General features: G+C 43.3%; 1 protein-coding gene across 2 annotated transcripts in view; it reads left to right on the top strand.

The window, feature by feature from the left end:
* LOC127610135 (A disintegrin and metalloproteinase with thrombospondin motifs 2-like) overlaps positions 1-24,749 on the top strand; it is a 160,574-nt gene that overhangs the window by 121,546 nt on the left and 14,279 nt on the right. The window contains exons 5-13 of one of the 2 annotated variants that reach the window (XM_052079909.1): positions 11,485-11,568; positions 15,423-15,579; positions 17,812-17,917; positions 18,051-18,194; positions 19,303-19,435; positions 21,033-21,062; positions 21,967-22,080; positions 22,186-22,331; positions 23,873-24,045. In XM_052079909.1, coding sequence (XP_051935869.1) covers positions 11,485-11,568; positions 15,423-15,579; positions 17,812-17,917; positions 18,051-18,194; positions 19,303-19,435; positions 21,033-21,062; positions 21,967-22,080; positions 22,186-22,331; positions 23,873-24,045 — 1,087 coding nt within the window. The remainder of the gene's footprint in view (positions 1-11,484; positions 11,569-15,422; positions 15,580-17,811; positions 17,918-18,050; positions 18,195-19,302; positions 19,436-21,032; positions 21,063-21,966; positions 22,081-22,185; positions 22,332-23,872; positions 24,046-24,749) is intronic. The other variant, XM_052079916.1, reaches the window with a different exon arrangement.

Here is a 24,749-nt window from a genome sequence, read left to right as displayed (position 1 = left end):
ACTTTCACTAATTACGTATTGCAACTTTGCATGTGGCAACTTCATGAGGATATGCTGCACAGATTTATTTTAAGACTTTATCATTTCCATAGCTGCATTTATCTCTATTAAGGCCAATAAGTAGCACCTGTGTGCTTTTTTAAATTATTGTATCATGACCAACTGTTGAGCTCCATTTAAAAGTGTGATGTGGCAGCAGCTATAGGTGCAGATTAAAAGTAGCAACATCACAGTTTTTTTTTCTTTTATACCTCCGAATCACCTTTTTATGCTTTGCCAACTTTTAATTTGATCTATCAGCACCGCAACACTAACACAAGGCTGTACATATTTCCAGACTAATACGGGAAGTCATTTGGTGCATCTGTGTGTTTTTTTGCACCTTATTTGTTTTTGTAAATGTGATTCAATTACAGAAACGTAATTGCACCTTGTGTGGCATTGTTGTAGATGTCATGGAGCTGAATGTTGTGAGGAACGGTCATATGTCCAAGGCTGGATTTATACTGCAAAGCTCAAAAACAAAAAAAGTGTGTAAACGTGCATTCTACTAACAGGTTTTGATCTACCGCTAAGTTGCTAATCTGTAGCAATTCAGGTGCACCACTGAAGCGTTGCCCTGAGTCAAGTCAACTCAGTGTTATTTACATAGCACCATTTCACAACAAAATAAGTTATCTCAAGGCACTTTACACATTGACAAGGTCAAGAACCATACTCTTCATTCTGTACTTTAGTTAATACAGTAATCCCTCGTTTATCGCGGTTAATGGGGACCAAAACCACCCGCGATAAACGAAAATAGCGACCATATAACATAAACGGGTTATTTTTATTTTTATTTTTTTTAAGTCCGCAAATGGTCCGCAAGAAGCTGCAAAACAGCAGCGAGTCCCATGGAGCAACAATACAGTAATGTACTCCATGTAGATATATATGGAGGCTAAGATCAAGGCGGCTCGGAAAGATGTGAGTTAATTGACGAAGGCCCAGAGAGGTGTGATGAAAAGGCCGATACCCGAGAGGTACATCCAGATGACCATACCTGAAGCACTCGAAACTACCAAACAAAGGCTCCAAGCCTTGTCCAGCCGCCTAAAGCGGTACACGAAAGAGAATGAGGCCAGACGAATAAACAGGCTGTTCGCAACACAACCTGCGAAAGTGTACGCTCAGTGGCAGGGTCCTAACAACAGAGCTGACCCACCAAGACTGGAAACTGAAAGGTACTGGAAAGGCATATGGGAGAAGGAGGTTGCACATAACAGCAGTGCAGAATGGCTGATGACCCTGAGAGAGGAGCACAGCAACCTCCCTGAACAGAACCCAGTTACCATATGCTCTATAAATACACCAGATATGAAGAACTGGACAGCACCAGGCCCGGACATGGTCCACACCTACTGGATAAAGAAACTCACAGCACTCCATGAGCGCCAAGCAGTACAAATGAACCAGCTGCTGAGGGATGGGACTCACCCAGAATGGCTAACCGAAGGGCGAACGATCTTGATCATGAAGGATCCCTCGAAGGGTGCAGCCCCATCCAACTATCGGCCAATAACCTGTCTCTCCACAACATGGAAGCTCATGTCAGGCATCATTGCGGCTAAGATAAGTGGACACATGGATCAATACATGAGCGAAGCACAGAAGGGTATTGGTAGAGATACCAGAGGAGCCAAACATCAGCTCCTGGTTGACAGAACAGTCGCACAAGACTGCAGGTCCCGACGTACCAACCTGTGCACAGCCTGGATTGATGACAAGAAAGCCTATGACTCGATGCCACATACATGGATCACTGAATGCTTGGAGTTGTATTAGGTGAACAGGACCCTAAGAGCCTTTGTTGTGAACTCGATGAGGATGTGGAAAACCACACTTGAAGCCATTGGCAAGCCACTTACCCAAGTGTCCATCAAATGTGGCATATACCAAGGTGATGCACTCTCCCCACTGCTGTTCTGCATAGGACTGAACCCCCGAAGCCAAGTAATCACCAAGACAGGCTATGGATACCGCCTCAGAAATGGAGCTACAATCAGTCACCTCCTCTACATGGATGACATAAAGCTGTATGCTAAGAGCGAAAGGGACATAGATTCCCTGATCCACACAACCAGGATCTACAGCAGCGACATCGGGATGTCATTCGGGCTTGAGAAATGTAGTCGGATGGTGACGAAGAGAGGAAAGGTAGTCCGCACTGAAGGGCTCTCACTCCCTGAAGGAACAATAGCAGATATTGAGGACAGCTACAAGTACCTTGCTATACCACAAGCCAATGGCAACCTTGAACTGGCAACAAGGAAAGGGGCTATGGCCAAATACCTCCAGCGAGTGAGGCAAGTCCTAAGAAGCCAGCTCAATGGCAGGAATAAGCCCCGGGCAATAAACAGCTATGCCCTGCCAGTGATCAGATACCCTGCAGGAATAATAAGGTGGCCAAAGGAAGAGATTCAGACCACGGACGTTAAGACCCGAAAGCTCGTAACCATGCATGGAGGGTTCCATCCCAAATCCAGCACCCTGAGACTGTACGCAAGCCGAAAGGAAGGAGGCCGGGGACGAGTGAGTGTGAGAGCCACTGTCCAGGATGAAACATCCAAGCTCCATGAATACATCAAGGAGAAGGCTCCAACGGATGACGTACTCAGAGAATGTCTCAGACAATGGGGAACAGAAGATGAGGCGCTGGAAGAGGGACCATCATGGGAGGACAAGCCCCTACACGGGATGTACCACCGGACCATAACTGAAGTGGCTGATCTCAAGAAGTCCTATCAGTGGCTAGAGAGGGCTGGCCTGAAGGACAGCACAGAGGCACTCATCCTGGCTGCTCAGGAGCAGGCCTTGAGCACCATAGCCATCGAGGCCCAGATATACCACACCAGACAAGACCCAAGGTGTAGGTTGTGCAAAGAGGCACCTGAGACGATCCAACACATAACTGCAGGGTGTAAGATGCTGGCATGGAAAGCATACATGGAACGCCATAACCAGGTGGCTGGCATAGTCTACCGAAACATCTGTGCGGAGTATGGACTGGAAACCCCAAGGTCAAAATGGGAAACACCTCCGAAGGTGGTGGAGAATGACAGAGCGAAGATCCTGTGGGACTTCCAGATCCAGACTGACAAGATGGTAATGGCGAACCAACCAGATATCATGATCATAGATAAAGGGCAGAAGAAAGCCGTTGTAGTGGATGTAGCGGTCCCAAGTGATGGAAACATCAGGAAGAAGGAACATGAGAAACTCGAGAAATACCAAGGGCTCAGAGAGGAGCTGGAGAGAGCCTGGAAGGTAAAGGTGACAGTCGTGCCTGTGGTGGTCGGAGCACTCGGGGCAGTGACCCCCAAACTAGATGAGTGGTTGCAACAGATCCCGGGAACAACATCGGACATCTCAGTCCAGAAATGTGCAGTGCTGGGAACAGCAAGGATACTGCGCAGAACCCTCAAGCTTCCTGGCCTCTGGTAGAGGACCCGAGCTGAATGAGGGACGGACACCACCCGAGGGGTGAGATGAGGATTTATATATATATATATATATAGATATTAGAGCTGTCAGTTCAGCGCATTTTAATTGGCATTAATTTAAATGAATTTTAACGGTATTAAATTTTTTCTCGCGAGATTAACGCGGCACACGTCACAAGCGGATGTTACGTTGCTCTATAAATACACCAGAACAAAACAACAAGCGTGCTGTAGAAGTCCACGCCCATGTCTGTTTTGCCGGCCATGGCAGCGCGAAGCACCGAAAACGGATACTTAAAGAGTTTATGAATGGAAAGTTTACTTTAAAAAAGTTGCCAGATTGCTCCACTGACAAGATCAAAGTTACCTGTTCTTCTCTCTCTGTGTATCATACAGGTATACGATGTATGCCACTGACGCGATTGTTACTTGTTTGGAACTATTTTGTGTGGAAGGTTACAGCGTTCCGTGTCCATATAAATAGAGCGGGTGGAGCTTCTCTGTGTTCGTCTGACAGTGACGGTGCGCAGAGGCGGTGACATGACAACGAAAGTTCAGTGGTGCAGTGGTAGCGACCTAGCGAAAATAAAACGTCTCCATTGTTGTCATCGAACCAAGTGTAGTCATCCGAAATGAGGTAGACACAAAAACCGTAGAGAGACTTCCGCGCAAGAAGTACCAACATAATCAACAGAGCCTGACTTTGTTAGGGGGAGTGAAACCCCCCTCTTTCAAAATGGTTTGCCCCAGCTGCACGGGGGAATGCTTGCGCTTGTTTGTACGGCCGGCAGTTTTGAATACAGCGGCACATAACGAACACTGGTGTCCGGGGTCTCGTTATTCTCCAACAAACATACAGAAACAGACTGCTGTGTTCAAAGCAAACTTGAGAAAAACGAAGTATGCAACCATGGTTTAAATCCACTATAGGCTGAGTACTGGTTTACCTTAGATGTGCACTTTATAATGTTATATTGCTCTGTTTTGATTTCATTAAAAAAGCTGTTAAAGCAGCTGTTGTGTGACAAAATATTTTTTTTCACTGTTGTTGATGGACAGTAATATTGTGTGAGAGATTATGTGTGAACAACTGCTCCAAGTGAAAAATGTTCATGTAAAATTGAAAATTGAAATTATTTCAGTAAATATTTGCATTTGGCACATAGAAAACTGATTCATGATTCCAAGTTGATGAGAGCATTAAAATGGGGAAAAATAGGACAAAAAATGTAAAAGGAAATTCAGAAACGATAAAAAATATGTGAGTAATCATGATTAATTTTTTAGTTCATTTGAGTTAATTATGACAATTGCATTTTTAATTAGATTAAATATTTTAATCGTTTGACAGCTCTAATATATATACATATACCGAAACATCTGTGCCGGAGTATGGACTGGAAACCCCAAGGTCAAAATGGGAAACGCCTCCGAAGGTTGTGGAGAATGACAGAACGAAGATCCTGTGGGACTTCCAGATCCAGACTGACAAGATGGTAATGGCGAACAAACCAGATATCGTGATCATAGATAAAGGGCAGAGGAAAGCCGTTGTAGTGGATGTAGTGGTTGCAAGTGATGGAAACATCAGAAAGAAGGAACACGAGAAATTCGAGAAATACCAAGGGCTCAGAGAGGAGCTGGAGAGAGCCTGGAAGGTAAAGGTGACAGTCGTGCCTGTGGTGGTCGGAGCTCTCGGGGCAGTGACCCCCAAACTAGATGAGTGGTTGCAACAGATCCCAGGAACAACATCGGACATCTCAGTGCAGAAATGTGCAGTGCTGGGAACAGCAAGGATACTGCGCAGAACCCTCAAGCTTCCTGGCTTCTAGAGGACCCGAGCTGAATGAGGGACGGACGCCACCCGAGCGGTGAGACGAGGATTTATATATACATATATTTTTTTTTATATACCTGTATATATTTTTTAATATGTTTAAAAAAATCCACGATACACTGAACCCGTGATAAACGAACCGCGAAGTAGCAAGGGATCACTGTATACCTTTCTTTGTACCAATGTCGGATGCTGGTCTGTCAAGGAGGGGAAGCTCAATTTCAGCCTACGTCATAAAAGGGGAAACTTTCCCTGAGCGAGGGGAAAGGATCAAAGAACAGTTTGACACAACAACAGCCGAATCAACAACAGAAATAGCCCTGAATAACAGCAACAACGTCAACACTGGTCCACTCCCAACACCATTGTCCCAGAGATGAAGAGAAGCAGAAAATCATACTTGCATGGATGATGATGAGCCAACAGAACGCCTAACAATGGCTGCATCCCTCATGATAGTTGTGATATTATCAACAAGTGGAAATATAGAGGGAAGAAGGATAAGCCGCAAAGAAGGAAAAGGGAAGCTTGGCGCATCGAGAGACATTCCTCGGCAGTCTATGGCAGCATAACAAAGAGTTGAGCCAGGACAAGCATGAGTCATCCCTGACTCTAATCTCTTTCAAATAGCAAAGTTTAAAGTTTACTCTTAGATGGAGAAGAAGTCCTCTTGACTGAGTTGGGAAGATGGGTCCTGACAGAAGGTTCGAGCATGCATCCCAATTAAAAAACAAAATTTGAAACCCAAGTATGCCCTGGGAGCATCAACCTTCAGCCACTAACTTCCAAAGTTATGGTCGTGTAGACCCAATTGTATTCTCATCTAATTGGGAGTGTTGATCCAGATTATGTCTGAATCTGTGGATGCACATTTAATACTGGCAGCTTGTCAATCATTCATTTTAGCTGTCCGTCCGCAATGATGAAAAATTATGAGCCCATAAAATAACAAAACAAGTTTTGTTTTCCGTTAACATTTTGTGTATTTCAACTACATTGTTCTGTTTTTATTCGATGATTTAATAATCTATCTCAGAGACACAACCATGATTTTTCTAAGGCAAAGTCACTAGCCCAGGTGTGGGAGTAGCAGAAAAATTCTATTGGCTGTAAGTTTAAGATCCAATTTTTAGTAGCTCACCCTCATCTCAAGGTCACTGTGCTTTACTTCTGAACATTCTTTTTTTGTTTTTCATAATCCTTTGTTGAGTGCAGTGGTGTATTTCTCCTACACACAGTTATAGGTCAAAAAGACCCATTTTGTCTCATAGGCTAATTACAGTCTGCATTTATTTTGGTTCCCCTTGGGTAAACACACACTTCAGATGGAAAGTGCTGTTTCCACTAAAACCGCTAATGTTATTTTAGGGATTTTCGATGTTTGATGCTGGTGTGGAAGTCTATGTACAGTTTGCTTTCAAAAACTTTATAAGGATTTCATAACTTACCACATACACGTTAACACGCTTGAACCAGACAATAGCGTCATGCTGAGGCAATGCACTAAAACCAAATCGCATTCAGGACTTTGCAGAAAACAAATCATGTATCCTTTCAGATTGTTCCTGAAAAGCCTGCTAAAACATCCAGCTTTGCATCCTCCACACACTGGCATTGATTACTGAGTCTTTTCTCTCATCCGTGTAAATGCTTTTCCATAGCTCGATTTACCGTCATTTCCTCAGAATATGTAGTCTTATATTTCTTTCAACAAAAAAAACCCTTTCTCTGTTCACAGTTCGCAGTGCTTCTTCATCTAGGCTCTATTCGAAGCATTCCTCAATATTTTTCTCTGGGTGCCACTGTTTATTGTTCCTCTCCCCTTACCTCCGTGTATGTGTGCCTGAATGCTTTTCTGGTAGTGTGTGTGTGTGTGTGTGTGTGTGTGTGTGTGTGTGTGTGTGTGTGTGTGTGTGTGTGTGTGTGTGTGTGTGTGTGTGTGTGTGTGTGTGTGTGTGTGTGTGTGTGTGTGTGTGTGTGTGTGTGTGTGTGTGTGTGGTGCGCTCGGCAAAATGTCCATCAGCCATCTAATTACGGCTGTCTCTTTTTACATCCCTTTGCCTCATTAGGCACCACCCAAAGCCACAAAGACCAGCAGGCCTTAACTCCCACCCCAATTTGCCCTGTACATATGTGTGTATGTATTGTTTTGTGCCGTTTTCACTGCGTTTTGTTCCATTCATGTGATTTAAATGAAACAAATGCAAGTGTGTGTGTGTGTGTGTGTGTGTGTGTATATATTCATTCATTCATTTTCTGAACCGCTTTATCCTCACTAGGGTCGGTGTTAGAGCCTATCCCAGCTGTCTTTAGTCAGTCGGCGGGGGAAACCCTGAACTGGTTGCCAGCCAATCGCAGTGTCAGTGTGTATATATAAATTCCTTGTCTCACCCCCCCTCGGGTGGTGTCCGTCCCTCATTCAGCTCGGGTCCTCTAACAGAGGCCAGGAAGCTTGAGGGTTCTGCGCAGTATCCTTGTTGTTCTCAGCGCTGCACATTTCTGGGCTGAGATGTCTGATGTTGTTCCCGGGATCTGTTGCAACCACTCATCTAGTTTGGGGGTCACTGCCCCGAGTGCTCCGACCACCACAGGCACGACTGTCACCTTTACCTTCCAGGCTCTCTCCAGCTCCTCTCTGAGCCCTTGGTATTTCTCGAGTTTCTCATGTTCCTTCTTCCTGATGTTTCCATCACTTGGGACCGCTACATCCACTACAACGGCTTTCCTCTGCCCTTTATCTATGATCACGATATCTGGTTGGTTCGACATTACCATCTTGTCACTCTTTATCTGGAAGTCCCATAGGATCTTCGCTCTGTCATTCTCCACCACCTACGGAGATGTTTCCCATTTTGACCTTGGGGTTTCCAGTCCATACTCCGCACAGGTGTTTCGGTAGACTATGCCAGCCACCTGGTTATGGCGTTCCATGTAGGCTTTCCCTGCCAGCATCTTACACCCTGCAGTTATGTGTTGGATCGTCTCAGGTGCCTCTTTGCACAACCTACACCTTGGGTCTTGTCTGGTGTGGTATATCTGGGCCTCTATGCCTCTGGTGCTCAAGGCCTGCTCCTGAGCAGCCAGGATGAGTGCCTCTGTGCTGTCCTTCAGGCCAGCTCTCTCTAGCCACTGATAGGACTTCTTGAGATCAGCCACTTCAGTTATGGTCCGGTGGTACATCCCGTGTAGGGGCTTGTCCTCCCATGATGGTCCCTCTTCCAGCGCCTCATCTTCTGTTCCCCATTGTCTGAGACATTCTCTGAGTACGTCATCCGTTGGAGCCTTCTCCTTGATGTATTCATGGAGTTTGGATGTTTCATCCTGGACAGTGGCTTTCACACTCACTAGTCCCCGGCCTCCTTCCTTTCGGCTTGCGTACAGTCTCAGGGTGCTGGATTTGGGATGGAACCCTCCATGCATAGTTAGGAGCTTTCGGGTCTTAACGTCCGTGGTCTGAATCTCTTCCTTTGGCCACCTTATTATTCCCGCAGGGTATCTGATCACTGGCAGGGCATAGCTGTTTATTGCCCGGGTCTTATTCTTGCCATTGAGCTGGCTTCTTAGGACTTGCCTCACTCGCTGGAGGTATTTGGCCGTAGCCGCTTTCCTTGTTGCCAGTTCGAGGTTGCCATTGGCTTGTGGTATACCGAGGTACTTAAAGCTCTCCTCAATGTCTGCTATTGTTCCTTCAGGGAGTGAGACCCCTTCAGTGCGGACTACCTTTCCTCTCTTAGTCACCATCCGACTACATTTCTCAAGCCCGAATGACATTCCGATGTCGCTGCTGTAGATCCTGGTTGTGTGGATCAGGGAGTCTATGTCCCTTTCGCTCTTAGCATACAGCTTTACGTCATCCATGTAGAGGAGGTGACTGATCGTGGCTCAATTTCTGAGGCAGTATCCATAGCCTGTCTTGGTGATTACTTGGCTCAGGGGGTTCAGTCCTATGCAGAACAGCAGTAGGGAGAGTGCATCACCTTGGTTTATGCCACATTTGATGGACACTTGGGTAAGTGGCTTGCCATTGGCTTCAAGTGTCGTTTTCCACATCCTCGCCGAGTTCGCAACAAAGGCTCTTAGGGTCCTGTTCACCTAATACAACTCCAAGCATTCAGTGATCCATGAATGTGGCATCGAGTCATAGGCTTTCTTGTAATCAATCCAGGCTGTGCACAGGTTGGTACGTCGGGACCTGCAGTCTTGTGTGACTGTTCTGTCAACCAGGAGCTGATGTTTGGCTCCTCTGGTATCTCTACCAATGCCATTCTGTGCTTTGCTCATGTATTGATCCATGTGTCCACTTATCTTAATCGCAATGATGCCTGACATGAGCTTCCATGTTGTGGAGAGACAGGTTATTGGCCGATAGTTGGATGGGACTGCACCCTTCGAGGGATCCTTCATGATCAGGATCGTTCGCCCTTCGGTTAGCCATCCTGGGTGAGTCCCATCACTCAGCAGCTGGTTCATTTGTGCTGCTAGGCGCTCATGGAGTGCTGTGAGTTTCTTTAGCCAGTAGGTGTGGACCATGTCCGGGCCTGGTGCTGTCCAGTTCTTCATATCTGAGACTCTTTCCTGTATGTCTGCCATTGTTATGGTAACTGGGTTCTGTTCAGGGAGGTTGCTGTGCTCCTCTCTCAGGGTCACCAGCCATTGTGCACTGCTGTTATGTGCAACCTCCTTCTCCCATATGCCTTTCCAGTACCTTTCAGTTTCCAGTCTTGGTGGGTCAGCTCTGTTGTTAGGACCCTGCCACTGAGCGTACACTTTCGCAGGTTGTGTTGCGAACAGCCTGTTTATTCGTCTGGCCTCATTCTCTTTTGTGTACCGCTTTAAGCGGCTGGACAAGGCTTGGAGCCTTTGTATGGCAGTTTCGAGTGGTCGATGGTCATCTGGATGTATCTCTCGGGTATCGGCCTTTTCATCTGGGCCACCGTCAATTGACTCAGATCTTTCCGAGCTGCCTTGTTCTTAGCCTCCAACCATCTTTTCCATGGTGGTTAACATATCTCATGGCTTCCATGGTTGCTCTTATACCCAAGCATCTCAAGGATCACTGATGCTGAAGTGTATATCAGCTCATTGGTTTCCGTGATCGTTACGGTAGCGATCGCTCTCAGTGCTGCATTCACACTTTCCATGAGACTTTCAGGTGGTACTTCACATAGCCGTTGTAATCGGTTTCTAGGTTGCCCAGCTTTCATTCTGGCCATGATCTTAGCTTACAGGTCAGTTGCTGCCTCGCTCAGCATTTCATTCATTGGGGCTAGCCTCCCAATCTCATCATCTGCATTCATTGGGGCTTGCCTCCCAATCTCTTGTATGACCTCCTCCTCTGATCTGGCATCCTGGGGCACTTCGGCATGGAACCTGCGTTGTACCTCATCAATCTCAAGTTGTGACAGCAGTTGCCGTTTGTGGATGTTGGAACACTGAACTACTAGTTGTTTCGTGGTCACCGTGACTGTCGGTTTCGAAGTAACCTTTTAGCCCACATTCTCTGCATGTAACCCCTCCGACTAGGGTTGGCTGAGTAGTAGCATTGCAACAGAGCCATGTTATCGAATTTCGCCCATCTCCACTTTGTTCCAGTAGCCCATTTTTCATCAAGGTGCTCTGGGTCCGCAACACCTGACGCAGATCTTGTTTGGCCGGGCGACGTCTGAGCCGGCATGTCATTCATTTTATTGTCTCTCATCATTGTATGAGGTAGGCATTAGCGTGAAGGATCTTGCCACTTAGCGTGTCGCCCTCCCAGTTTAGAGGTGCAGGGTTCGAATCTCTCTGCGATTTGCTGGCAACCGGTTCAAGGTGTCCCCTGCCTCCTGCCCAAAGACAGCTGGGATGGGATCCTGGATAGATTGAAATAGTGAAGTTGCGGTCCTTCTTTTGGAGTGAGAGTCACAAAGTTAATGTCAAAGTCTCATTGGGCTTGAGACATGATAATGTTAGGCCTCCAAGTTTTTATGGAACTTTGGCAATCTACCCAATTTTGCTTTGGACGTTTCACTTTGAAAGATTTATAAAACACGACTTGTGCTCGCTCAATCCGACAACAAATTGGAAAGACTTAATTTTTGTATGTATCATCAAGAAATGTGTTTTCCGATTACATTTGGAGGCTTTTCAATGAGACTATTGTCTTCCTGTGTTTGACTTCAGGTCAATGAGATCTACCACGACCAATCTCTGGGGGCAAAAATCAATGTGGTGCTGGTGCGGATTATCATGTTGGGCTATGGAAAGGTAAGACCTGAAACAAGTGCTACTCAAACTAGTAGTCCGCAAAATTACAGTATATGCAAGTGTATATCTCCATAGGTGCAATAGCACACCCACAAAACAAACATACTAAACCAATCATTGCTTACTCACTATCTGTCAGAGAATTTCTCAGACAAAGAAATGACTCGGCACACAGGGAAATTGTCTCTGAGAGCGAACTACGGTTCAGTTGCTCCGCGATCACACTCGCGCTCCCTTCCCGCCAATTCAGACTTTAATTGTAACATACAAGGAAAACACTGTCCCCGATATTTGCATACCGCACCCCCGGTCCGGCGCCTCTGTAGTGATTGGTTTCCTGTTTTTAAACATTGAACCACCGGTACGTTGGCGCCTTTTCTGTCTTGTCTACATTGAATTAACATGTTGCAGACTTTGCGGATGTCCAATATCGCCTGGGCATGTTCTCAACTCGTATTTCGTTGTTTAACCGCTGTTCCCGAATTATTCATTCTCCTTTTGTGACCGAGTTTCGCCCTCTCCCCTGTGATCGCCCACCTGTATTGACGTGCTAATTGCTGACTTCAACAGCCCTGCGGCTTTGTCCACAGGCATTTGGGGGTGCTGGATATGCACCCAAACGTTTAGATATGCCCAGATTAATTGAAACTTTAAACATTATACAATTTTGCTCATAGATTCCTCTAACACTATCTTAGCTTTTGGCCACCTGAAGTGCTTCTATGACTTTGACGTGTCACATAAATCCCTGCTCTTATTGAGTTGCACAAGTGAAGCAACACTTGGGAAAGTATTGGTTCCTTGGAAGGACATACCTAAGGTGAGAAAGCTTCCACTTTCAGCGCTTTTGCAACATACAAAGTGGCACCATTATGCTATTCATCAATTTTAATAAAGAGCCAACAAATCAGAAGGTTCACACACTATACTTTTTATTCACCTTTTTTAATGACTTCTATTAATAAAACATACATTTTAATACTATTGCATTGATATTCCAAAAACTCCTACAATACTTGCTCAGGTCAGGTTGCACATTCATCTCATCATGTCCTTTTCATCAAAGTGAGATGTGAATTCATTTGGACGAAATGTTGACTGATAATTTTGTCTCTGTTCTTCATTGTAAATTCTTTGCCTGCTGCCACTATGTAAACAAATGCACACAGGGATCAGCAACCTGACGTCCAGGACATATTTCTTAGGTGTATTATTTTTATATTTTTTTCCTTTTTTGCAATGAAAACTCCTTTTTCATTTTTTTTCTTATTTTATAGGTTCAGGTGTCATAAAAGTAAAAAATCTTAGCGTCAAACTTTCGGTTTTGCTCCTTTTTACAAAAAGCTATTTTCTGCACTTTTTGGTTTGAAAACCATATTTTTGCTGACCCCAATGGACGCTTTACTGCGGATTCTTACAGAACAGGAAATAAAAGCTCTAAACTATTATTTTTGTTTGGTGAAAGAAGGTGTGGTATTTCTTCTGGCAAGTTTGGTAAGAAAACAATTCAGTATCCTGTGGGTCAATCAAAAGGCTTTAAAATGGCTGACAATATGAGGAACCCTGTTTTAAAAACATCCAGCAGTGTTTGAGTTAAGTCATGAATAATGAGGTTCAAATGCTAAAAAAAAAAAGGCACCCAAATGTAGCTAAATTCCCATTGGTTTGCACATGGCAGTTATATCTAATTGGCGTAAGGAGTGTCCTTGGAAAAAAAAATGTCCATAAATGTGTCCCTGGTCCCAAAATGTTTGAGGCCAATATCTTGGGCAAATTCTGCGGTTCCTGGAAACAGTGAGGCCCTTTCTCTTTTATAATAAGGACTTGGCTAGATACAAGGATATTGCTACAGTCACTTTGAATAACTGCATTAAACACAGCCAATTCTTTCACACGCATAAGCAAGCACGCCGACACACGCAACATTGCCCCGGGGCCTGTTATTCCAGTGGACTGAGCAAAAGAAGAACTAAAAGCATGGGGCATCTCGGGGGAGAGTTTTCAAGTCGTACGCCCTCACAGTTCAGCACAAAAGCACACAGAATCTCTGGCCGTTATGTAATCAGCCTTCCTCCCAGTAGACAGCACCACCGAATCATGGGAAGTCCGAGCAAAGGTAAACAATCAATGATCAGAATCTCCCATTCATAAACCGAGAGACGGGGCAGAGAGGGCTCGCGTCCTTTCTCTTTTTTTTTTTTTTTGCCAGTAACTCCATCGGCCTGTAAGTGCAGAGCAAAGGAACAGGGCAGTGATAAGTTCAAAGTGCAGGCATTACCCCACAGGATGATAACGCCCATTATAATGCAGGGATTGCTGCTCTATGATACACTTGTCCTTCTGTAGCCTTATCTTTTCCTCTCCTATCTCCATGTACGCAGTGCCACTGGAGCCCTGCGAAACACACACACACACACACACACACACACACACACACACACACACACACACGCACGCAGACAAAGTTCCCTCAGTCATCCCCTATTGCAGCTTTAGCCAAAGAGCGGGCTGTCCATCATCCCCAATTACCGTGGCAACTGAGCTGCACCCAGACAGGTTGCAGATTGGCTGTGTGACCCTGAAAACGGACACACCCTCACAGAAGCACAGTATGCTCAGAGAATGCTATTGAAACTTGTATTTGGGGAGAAAAGAAAAAAACATCCAGATTTAATCACCATTTTGTGATTTTTATTTCATAGATTATATTTATTCAGTCAAATGAAAAATCCGATTTCAAACACGTCTGAACTTAATTATATCATTGATGCGACATAATTGCAACGTAGCCAAAAAGCATCAACTGGTGGACGTTTCATCACGGATATTGAGCAAACATTTTAACCAAAATTCTGTTGTTTTAAGTGTATTTTTTAAAATTGATACAAAGAAAACACTTTATATCCATCTGTGTGGTGTGTTGTCCTGACAGATTTTTTTGCTCTACAATGGATGAATTCTCTCGTGCCGAAAATCGAAATGGGAATAAATTTTCTGTATTGATAATGCATCATGGAATATATCTGATTTTTCTAATTACCGCAGAAAAGTTTAAACGCTGAACTAAATTATTGTCTTGGAGTTGTCTGGGCTTGCCATTAGATGAAGACCTGTGGGAGAGACCTTTTCAATAAAAGTTAGATATTTATCAAATTAACTTTGAATACCTGAAATGACACTAGCCAATAAACAAGTTGTAATCAGAGATAGTGTTATGGGTCTCTATTCCCTCAGCATATTTTTGACTCTGACTGATTTTTTTTCCTAACACGTGAGGTTTTTTTAAGATATTTTCATTTTTTGTTAAGTTCGAGTTCTGGTAAAATGGCATAGGAGCAAAGAAGCAACAAAACAACCTTTTCACTAACTTTTTTTTTGGTAATATTTTGGGGGTGGGGGGTTTCCATCGGATGTTTGTATTTGTAATTAGTTTAATTTTGGCAGCTAAAACAACCCATTTAAAGTTACATAAAGTTAAAGTACTTTTTTTTTTTAAGCGTGCTTTGAGATTTGGCCATCCCTGATATTGGGGGTATTCTTACTACACATTTGAACTTTCATGACAGTGTGAAATTTTTGAAAACCAAGCTAGATCAGATATCTGTTTGACAAAGGAGGCAAGAAGAAGGTAAAAAGAAATGCGCTTCAAGTGTTTTTTTTTTTTCTGTAGTTAATGCATGATTCTATTTTCTATTACTATAAAAGTCATTTGGATTGCGTGATGCTTTTGTCTGACAATTTTCCATTACTATCTGAAAAAGCAATACAGTGACACTGCCCCCTACGGGGTCAAAGTCAACACCAGATTTTTGTGTGAATTAAACTTTTTGTCATACTATTTTTTCTCTTTGCAGTCCATGACTCTAATTGAGAGGGGTAACCCTTCCCAGAGTCTGGAGAACGTGTGTCGCTGGGCCTTTCTACAGCAGAAGCAGGACATTGGGGATGCCGAGTATCACGACCATGCCATCTTCCTCACACGGCAGGAATTCGGCCCCACAGGCATGCAGGGTAATGACCAAAGTCACGTAGGAGTCTTCCAGAACGCCATCTGATGAACGTAGTGTAGTGTACAGCCAAAGCAGAGTATCCCAGCCTCTTCCTTCCTCTGCCTCACACAGCATAGTGCACCGTGGGTTTGGCGGTCGGTGGTTTTGCGTGCATCAGAGTGCAAGCTAACAGGAAGGCCCAGGGGAGAGGCGTCTGAAGGCAATGGCCTAGCTACACAGAAGCCCTTCAGCTGCCCTTGGGCTCAGTCTTCTGCAACAGAAAATCAATAGACAGAGCAGGGCCAGGAACAGCTCCACAATTAGAAGAAGCATAGGACACGCAAGATAGCCGCACACTCTTTTAGGAGTTAGCTTTAGACACATAAGCACATTGGTTTGTGGTTGTGTGCAACATTCAATCTCTCCACTCTTTTCGGAAATCACACAACAAGGATGCAAATAAAGATATCATCTGAATCGTTTGACAGAATCGAGGCGTTCACATGATCTAATCTGTATCATTTAAAACAAGTAATTTTCGCTATTAAATACAGCGGTTGTAAATCTTCACACACAAGTACCAGAAAAATGATGTAAGACGGCACTGATTATAAGACGGCCCCCTCTTTTTCAAGACTCAAGTTTGAAAAATACTTTTTGAACACCAAATTAATTTTTATACAGAAAGAAATTACAGTAATCTGAAACAAATGATTATAACACAATATTTGAGAGAAAAATCATGTTATTTTGCCTCATTGAAATCTTAATATCTGATCTAATATCATTCATCATAATATCAATATCAAAATTAATATCTATTTAAACATGTAAACTTATCTGCAATCACATTCGTAAATGAATGGCTTCTGGTTTTTGAAATGTAAATGATGTCATAACTTCTCCTCAGCTGCCGGTTAACCTGGCCGATCTTCGACCCACTTTTCTCCAGATTGTCGCTACGTTTCTCCATTTTCTGTTATCTCTTCTATTATTTCTTCTCTTTTCTTTCTTACCGCTATTTTTTATTTTTCTTCTTCATACAACCGTTATTTTTATTTTTATTGTTATTCTTCATGAGAGGGCTTCACTTTGGCCTGGGGAGTCAAGTTCAGCATTCGCTTCAATGATATCTGTCTAGACCCCCGAATATAAGACGACCCCCACATTTTGAGTCTTATTTCAATGCAAAAAACACCGTCTTATATCCGGGCCAATACGGTACTTAGCTCTCCAAGTACGACCATAATGATCAAGATTAAAATACAATAGCCCAGTAAGTCAAAGTGCTGTTTAAAAATAAGACAGAGATTGTTTTAACACTGACTATAAGTACATTGAAACACAGGGAAATAAAAACAGCGCTGAATATAATCATTTTGTATACCTGTACAAAAAAATAAGCTAAATAAAAATTGTTCCTTCATAAAATTTCAATACCAAAGAGTTCTTAAAAGATTGGATCCCAATGTATTGTATAATAAGTTAAAAACAACTGAACTGTGCATCGGCAGTGACACACAAAATATGTCAAGTATTTTTGTTTTCATATAAAGATTGCAAATTATTTTGTGTGTATTCAAATACATGTTTGCAATGTGTCTGAATAGTATGTTGAAATAATACATTGCAGATGTTCACCTGCAGCTAGCGGTCCGTAATGTATCCTCTGAGATGAACAGTGATTCACTGTCAAATATCACAAACCATTGGAGGATGATCGAGTGGATACCTTGTGTTCGTCTTCCTTTAAATTCTGTACGTGTAAGAAATCGAACACAAACAATTAAATATCTATTATCGCCTTCAGTGCTGGAAGTAGGATTTCCCAACTGCGTTAAAAGTTTCACTGGTTGCTTTCGTCACTCTCCTTCTGCCTACCATCCTCATCCTCCCATTCATACCCGAGCTGCTTTCACTCAGGCCAGAAATGTTTGTCCTCATTGCAACGGGCATATTCCATTGTTATGCAGCGAGGGAAGAAGCGGCGCAATTGTCTCAACCCCACCCCTACATTGATCTCCTGTGATATCCTCGCACGCAACATCCATTGCATGAAACACGGACCTCTCCACTTCCGAGCAAAAACAAAAATAATAATAATAATAAAACAATTACTGATATTCAACCTATACTCTATGTTTAGATCAGCAAGAATAGCTATGTCTCCGACGGTGCTTCTCAAACAGCAGCCTCATTAAGAGGCAATTTTTGATACAGCATTGATTGTTTCTCTTCGATTCCTATTGTGTAGGTTATGCGCCAGTGACGGGCATGTGCCATCCAGTAAGAAGCTGCACTTTGAACCACGAGGATGGTTTCTCTTCTGCCTTTGTGGTAGCACATGAGACCGGACATGTGTAAGTACCTTGGCATAACATCGTGTCCTGGACATGCTACACGTTTCCCTTCCTTTCACCAATGTTCCTCTTGCCCCCCCCCCCCCCCCCGCCTCCCTCATTCCCACCTCCCAACTGCAATGTTTTGCCGCAGGCTGGGCATGGAGCACGATGGTCAGGGGAACCGCTGTGCTGATGAGGTGCACATGGGGAGCATCATGGCCCCATTGGTTCAAGCTGCCTTTCACCGTTTTCAATGGTCCAGGTGTAGCATGCAAGAGCTGGGACGCTACCTCCAGTGAGACTTGCACACACATGAGACGACACCAAACAAAAGGGCATTATGGTGCCACACTTCAGACACACCTGATAATTTAGTCACAGAAAGTAGGCTGCGCTCTGTGTGAAAACGTTTGGATCTCCATTATTATGCAGTGACAAGTCTAATTTTGTCAGTTTGTGAATTTGTTTCGCTAGGGCGTTTTCTATTACACTACCTTCACACAACTGCCAATTTTGTAAGGAAGTGAAGACAAAACTTTCCCCAATATCAGGTCTAAATTGTAGTGCAGGTCGCGTAACTCGATTTTGGTTCATTTGATCGAGGTGCAGGAAGACAGATTCGGTGCTCCTTCGGTATTTCATTCATGAACTTGACAGCACGGGACAGTCGCTCTGAATCATTGCAGAAGTCAATGTATTGAGCGAATTATAATAGTTATCATCATAAAAATATTCTTATAGCAGCCCCCCGTACAGCACAACTAGGAGGTGGCAATTTATTCTTTTTTTTTTAAATCCAACCATGGCAGCCAATTTGTGGACTGGGGCTTTGGATTCGGGTGGCCGCTTTAGAGTGTCCCGTTGTCACGGCGTATAATAGCCCAACGACGACCCAGTAGGTCATATTCCAGCCACCAGAGGCTTTAAGTGGAACTGTTTTCGCGGCGCAAACATGTCATTAGGTGTTGGTATTAGAAAGATGCTAGACAAATTAACATCCACTTTTCCAGGTCCTACCTAGTATTGGTATTTAATTGACAATTAAGCTGAGCGTGCTTCCTGTCAATCAGGAGACACACTCACAGCATTCATGAAACAACTTGATTTTTCATGAATTTGAAGCCATTTTATATACCTAGGCAGGGTTGCTAACAACACTCTTCTTTGTGGCATGTCAAATATTTTAAAAAATCTTGAATTTAGAGGGACTTATATTTGCATATTAAAACTGCGGACTCCTCGGTAGCCGAGTTGTCAGCACGCCTGCCTCTGGATTGACTGGCTAGCAGTCCAGGATATAGACCACTATTTAACTGAAGTCTGCAGCGCTCGGCCCCAGCACGATAAAGTTTCACCCAGCACTTCCAAAACAATAAAACGTCTCATCCGATTGTCTTTCCCAGCTCCTATGACTGTCTCCGTGACGACCCTTTTGACCACAACTGGCCATCGCTGCCACAGCTTCCTGGTTTACACTACTCCATGAATGAACAGTGCCGCTTCGACTTTGGTGCGGGCTACACCATGTGTACTGCGGTAAGATATTCCCCCCCTTCATGTCAACTAACACAGCGATAGACACTTATCCTGAACTTTTATCTGTCTGTCAGTTTACAATGTTCCTTGTACCACGGGAGCGGTTTTGAGGGTGAATACTGACATCTCATGTCCCGTGTTCCCCCGCTATATCATTGTTCAAAGGTCACGTGGTTTTATAGTATACTCAACATGTGGCTCGGTAACAGCACCTCACCTCACCATGCCCCACCGCTTAACTCATTTAATGCCAGACGTTTTTCTCAAATGATTAACATTTGACTAATTTTTGAAGGCCTACAGAAAACAAAAAAACAAAAAAGACAAAAAAGCTTGAACCCTGTACTTTTCATCAAATTTCTACCTTTTATCATTCTTCAGTAAACATTCTTGAAAATACTTGTTTCCAAGAAAAATTCTGAAAAAAAGCGCTTTTTTGTGAAATGATTTTTCATGAGGTTTCAAGCAGAACTTTAATGCTATTTTTTAAATTGCATTTGCGATCGCTCTAATGTCTAAAAAATGCTTTTCCTACTAAATAAATAACATAAAGAACACAAAAAAAGGGCACGTTGATTGCAAAACAACCGTTTATAGCAAGACAAACACTGCACTGATAAATGAACTATGCATGACCGTTGTATGAACTTTTCATGAATGTCGAACTTTATCCTTGTTCTCACCACCACACTGCTTTCGCACCACGTGGTATCACACACACACTCTCACCATGGGTGGACCGAGATCTGATCAAAGCCACTCCTATCGAGTGGTAATTATCATCCTAAAATCATTCACAAAGCCTTGATACTTACTGAGGAGCTGCAAAGCCCTTTATTTTTTTCATTATAAATTAAAAAAAAAACATTTTGACACTAAATGATAGGGGGTTTGCAAACGTAATTTTACGTTTTGACATTAAATGAGTTAAAGATGCCAGACATAAAGCGTACTGTATTTTCTTTCAATGCTGCAATTTCTTTGTCTGTTCAAATGTTTACAACATCTTTAAATGGTGTATTTTAACATGTTTATTTCAAAGAAACATCTTAGTAGGTCTCTTCAGATCACGGATTTTCATGGAGTATTGGTGGGTGTGGAATGTATCCCTCGCGATAAATGAGGGTTCACTGTACATTGTAATAGGATGAGGGTCACATATGCAGTACACACCAATTCACGTTCTTCTGATGTCTTCTTCTTTCCTCTCCCGGCCACTGGTGGGATTGATATCTTGCTTAAAAGCAGGTAAATCGGTTTTGACAGCTTTTCCAAACCCGTTTTTTTTTTTCTTTTGTAAATCCAAATTGTAATCTGTAATTCATATTCCAATAATTAGTTTGTCAGCACGGTGGTTTTACATGAAGCCATCTAATTTTTTTTCTTTTGTTGTTGTTGTTGTTTTGGGGTTTTTTTTTCCTTCCTTTATTTATTTATTTGTAAATCCGACATGTTAAATAAGCTTCAGACTGCTGCAAGCATTGAACAACACGCCGCTCGCTCTTCTGGGACACTTGCTTGATTGACAAAGGGTTTTTGTTCAGGAGCTTTTGCACTCTTTGCTAGATTACACTCTATTCTCTTGTCAAACCTTCAGCTACAAAAGGCAGGCCTTTCAGGAACGCAGGTAAGGTAACCCCACCTTCCTGACGACATTTGGCTCTCCGTGTTTTGATTTATTTCATTTTGTTTGTGATGCTGTGAAGTTTGTGATGTTGCTCTGTTCTTTCAATTTGTTGCAATTGTACTTTGTCTCCGGTCCACCCATTGTCATTTTTGGGACTTCGGCCTGCAGGATTCTAAAATGCCCGTCAAATAACTACAAACCCTGCAACTTTTATGGTTTATGAGGTAAACCACAGAGAGAGAGAAAAAAGACGACTTTGAACTCATTGCAGTACTGGCGGGAAGAACCTCCTTTTACTGGCATGCTCGATAAGCGAGTGGAAAAGGTCTGAAAGATGTCTTTCCCATTATATGGGAACAGGACTGAGCCAGAACAGAGGCACTTTTTCCATGTTTCTCTTCAGCTTTTAGGATCCTCAAGCCTGATGTCACAGATGCAACCTACCACAGTCTGGTCATTAATTGTGATTCACCCTCTGACTTGGGCCATGCTGAGTTTTGTTATTCCTGGAGAGGAGGTAGGCAGGCATGGGCCCTCAAACACTGGTCAGCTGACAATGAGGGGAATTTAATCCCTAGCCGCTGAGATCTCATCTCTTTTTGGGGGCTCTTGAATCTGTTGCCCTCTGACCGGCCTTGCGACTTCAACCACAGACTGTTTCATTCAAAGACTTGCGATCCTTGGCTTAGTTTGCATGATTGGCTGTATGTTTCTCAGTGGGGCGTAATGGGCAGTGCAGTGACAGTGCAGGGTTACTGTTCTTGTTGTTGCTGTGATGGTGATTAATCTCCACGCTTCTCTTTTTAAGATCTATTTTCAGTGTTAAGCATCATTGCAGTCCAAATACTCAGTGCCAATTGTTGCCATTTCATTCTTAAGAGAAGTATCTCTTTCTCCTTTGCAGTATCGCACCTTTGACCCATGCAAGCAGCTATGGTGCAGCCACCCAGACAATCCCTTCTTCTGCAAGACCAAGAAAGGACCACCCATCGATGGCACTATGTGTGGAAATGGCAAGGTAATGAGAAGGTTTCTCGAAAACCGCATTTGCCATCAGCCTGCCATCTCCCGTGTGTTCTAATGAAGAACGAGCCCATCACTGAGCGCATTTGTGGTCTGGCAGCATTGTTTCAAAGGTCACTGCGTCTGGCTGACAGCCGACATCATGAAGCAAAATGGAAACTGGGGTTCATGGAGTGAATTTGGAGAATGCTCTCACACATGTGGTGGAGGAGTTCAGTTTCGCACACGCGACTGTGACAATCCAAGGTATTGAACTTAAACCCTCTCGCGATGACACCCTTGCGGAAAATCCAAGCTTGATTATACGAGCTTTGATTTTTGCATTGATTTCAAAGCAATTAGGAAAAGGGGAATAATGGAATCTCAATCGCTTGGATTTTCCAAAGTTGGTGGCTCCAAAAACACATTTCAAAGCATTTCAAAACATTTATTTACAAGCAGTTTGCAATAGCATTATTTAAACACCGATGCCCTATTTTCCGTGCCCTCTAGATTCATACATGGCATAAAAAGACATACAGTGCTGCACACTACACACTGGTCATTTGTATCTTTTTTTTCCATTTAAAATTTTATTTAAATCTGTCAAGATGATTGAATTTGTCAAGAAGAGGTCAAGTTTCAGTATATACTTTTGTATACTATATTATACATCACACAGACTGGACAGGACAGAAAGAGAGAATTAACAGAACCGCGAGTATTATAAGAATGTGCAGCAGAAGAACTGAAAGTTCAGCTTTAGTTCAGAGCCACTTCAGCAGGTTGACTGGTTATTATAAGGCCACTTTACGAAAGTGATAATGAACCGTGGGATGTCGCCTTTCTAGGATTTGTAAATGAAGATGAGCATATCTCCTTGCACGGATATAACTATCCTCACCACCAGCTGAAATGAAGTGCAGTGGGCGCAGACTACCTGTCGCCAGTAATCAATCGAAATCTGGTCTGTACAGAGTCAAAAACAGAGTCTAGAGCAGTGGTTCTTAACCTTTTTAGGGGTACCAAACCCAACCAGTTCTTATGCACATTCATTGAACCCTTCATTACTGCAAAATAAAAATACCGGTAATGATTTTTTTTTTCAAGACATAAAAAACACATTTATTAAAAACAGAAAAAAACTAAAAAAATTCAAGACACAAGTATATGTGTGTGTGTGTGTGTGCGCGCGCGCGAACAAAATGAACCAGCCACTGATGGTCAAGCGGGCATGTCATAACTAATTGAGATGTTGAGTTGGGTGTGTCTTAACTTCAATGGCAGAAGAAGTTGAACCCCTGAAACTGATTCACCGAACCCAGGTTAACATCCACTGGTCCAGATGTTTTGAATGAAAGCAGGCAGAAGTGGGAGGGAACGGAAGGAGTTTAAGTGCAACATTGTCACCTAGTGGCGTTCTTTAGGTACTGCTGGACCCAATACGCATTTACGTCATCACATAGTGGTCGTGGGTGACAAACATCCTCAAATACGTCTCCACCAGTTTATTTCTCAATCACATCTTAAGTGTTGTGTTAAAAAAAAAAAAAAGCTAAAGAAAATGCAAACCACGCTTTTGATTTTACATACTAAGTTCGTTAAAGTCTGAATTTACAGGTTTTGCATAACAAGACATCCCCGAAAGAGTTCAGGAGAAAACGTACAACACTGATAACAGTAACATTTCACATCCCAAGACAAATGATATTCCTTAAAACAGATCAGAAGACTGTCATAAACAGAAAACCAAATATAGCTGCATATCATGAATGAAAACATTCTGGGATCATGTGATCTTCCACCAGACCAGTCAACGGAGGCCGCACTTGCGTGGGGGCGACATACCAGTTCCAGATGTGCAACACCAACGAGTGCGAGGACATCTACAGTGACACGCGAGAGGAGCAATGTCACGCTTGGGACCCTCGTTTGGAACAACCGAGCAACAAGCAGTGGCTGCCCTATGAACACCCAGACGGTGAATATTCAGACACATGCTCGGAAGGAGCTTGAAGTCATGTGGCAAAGAGAGGGGCTAAGTGATGATACTCTGTTAAACAAAATCCCCAAAAAAGAGGATTTAACACGTAATTTTTGAATGTGGTCATTGGATGGTTACATAAATGTTATGTTCCGATATGGTCATCCACATCTGGTCATGATTGAGTAAAGCTCTGAGGTATGACTACACCCTCCCATAAAAAACAGCGTGTCTTTGGAAAGCTCTTTAAAAACATCTCTCTCTCTCTCTCTCTCTCTCTCTCTCTCTCTCTCTCTCTCTCTCTCTCTCTCTCTCTCTCTCTCTCACCCCCCCCCTCTCTCTCTCTCTCTCTCTCTCCTTCTCCCCACCACATTCCCTGATGTCATTCGACCTTGGACGACCCCTTTCTCCTGCACCTGTTTCTGCTTTCATGTAGCTACTATCACTTGCTGCAGAGGAACATAATTTCACCCAAACTCCCACATAACATGCATCCACGGAAAATGACTCCCTTTATTATATTTTTTTAATAAGGTTTTCAATTGGAGGAGTCACGGTCCTCCTGGCAGCTTTTATTGTTGTCATCCACCCAAAGGGCAGCACTGCAGACAAGTGCTGAACTGTCACTATATCAAAGCACTCTCCCTTTTTTGCTGACTAGTTGTTCGACCTTCATTACTGTATGTCTTTTAGTTATTCTC

This window comes from Hippocampus zosterae, chromosome 1 (assembly GCF_025434085.1).
Source record: "Hippocampus zosterae strain Florida chromosome 1, ASM2543408v3, whole genome shotgun sequence".
NCBI lineage: Eukaryota > Metazoa > Chordata > Actinopteri > Syngnathiformes > Syngnathidae > Hippocampus > Hippocampus zosterae.
This window is presented reverse-complemented; position numbering and strand designations above follow the sequence as displayed.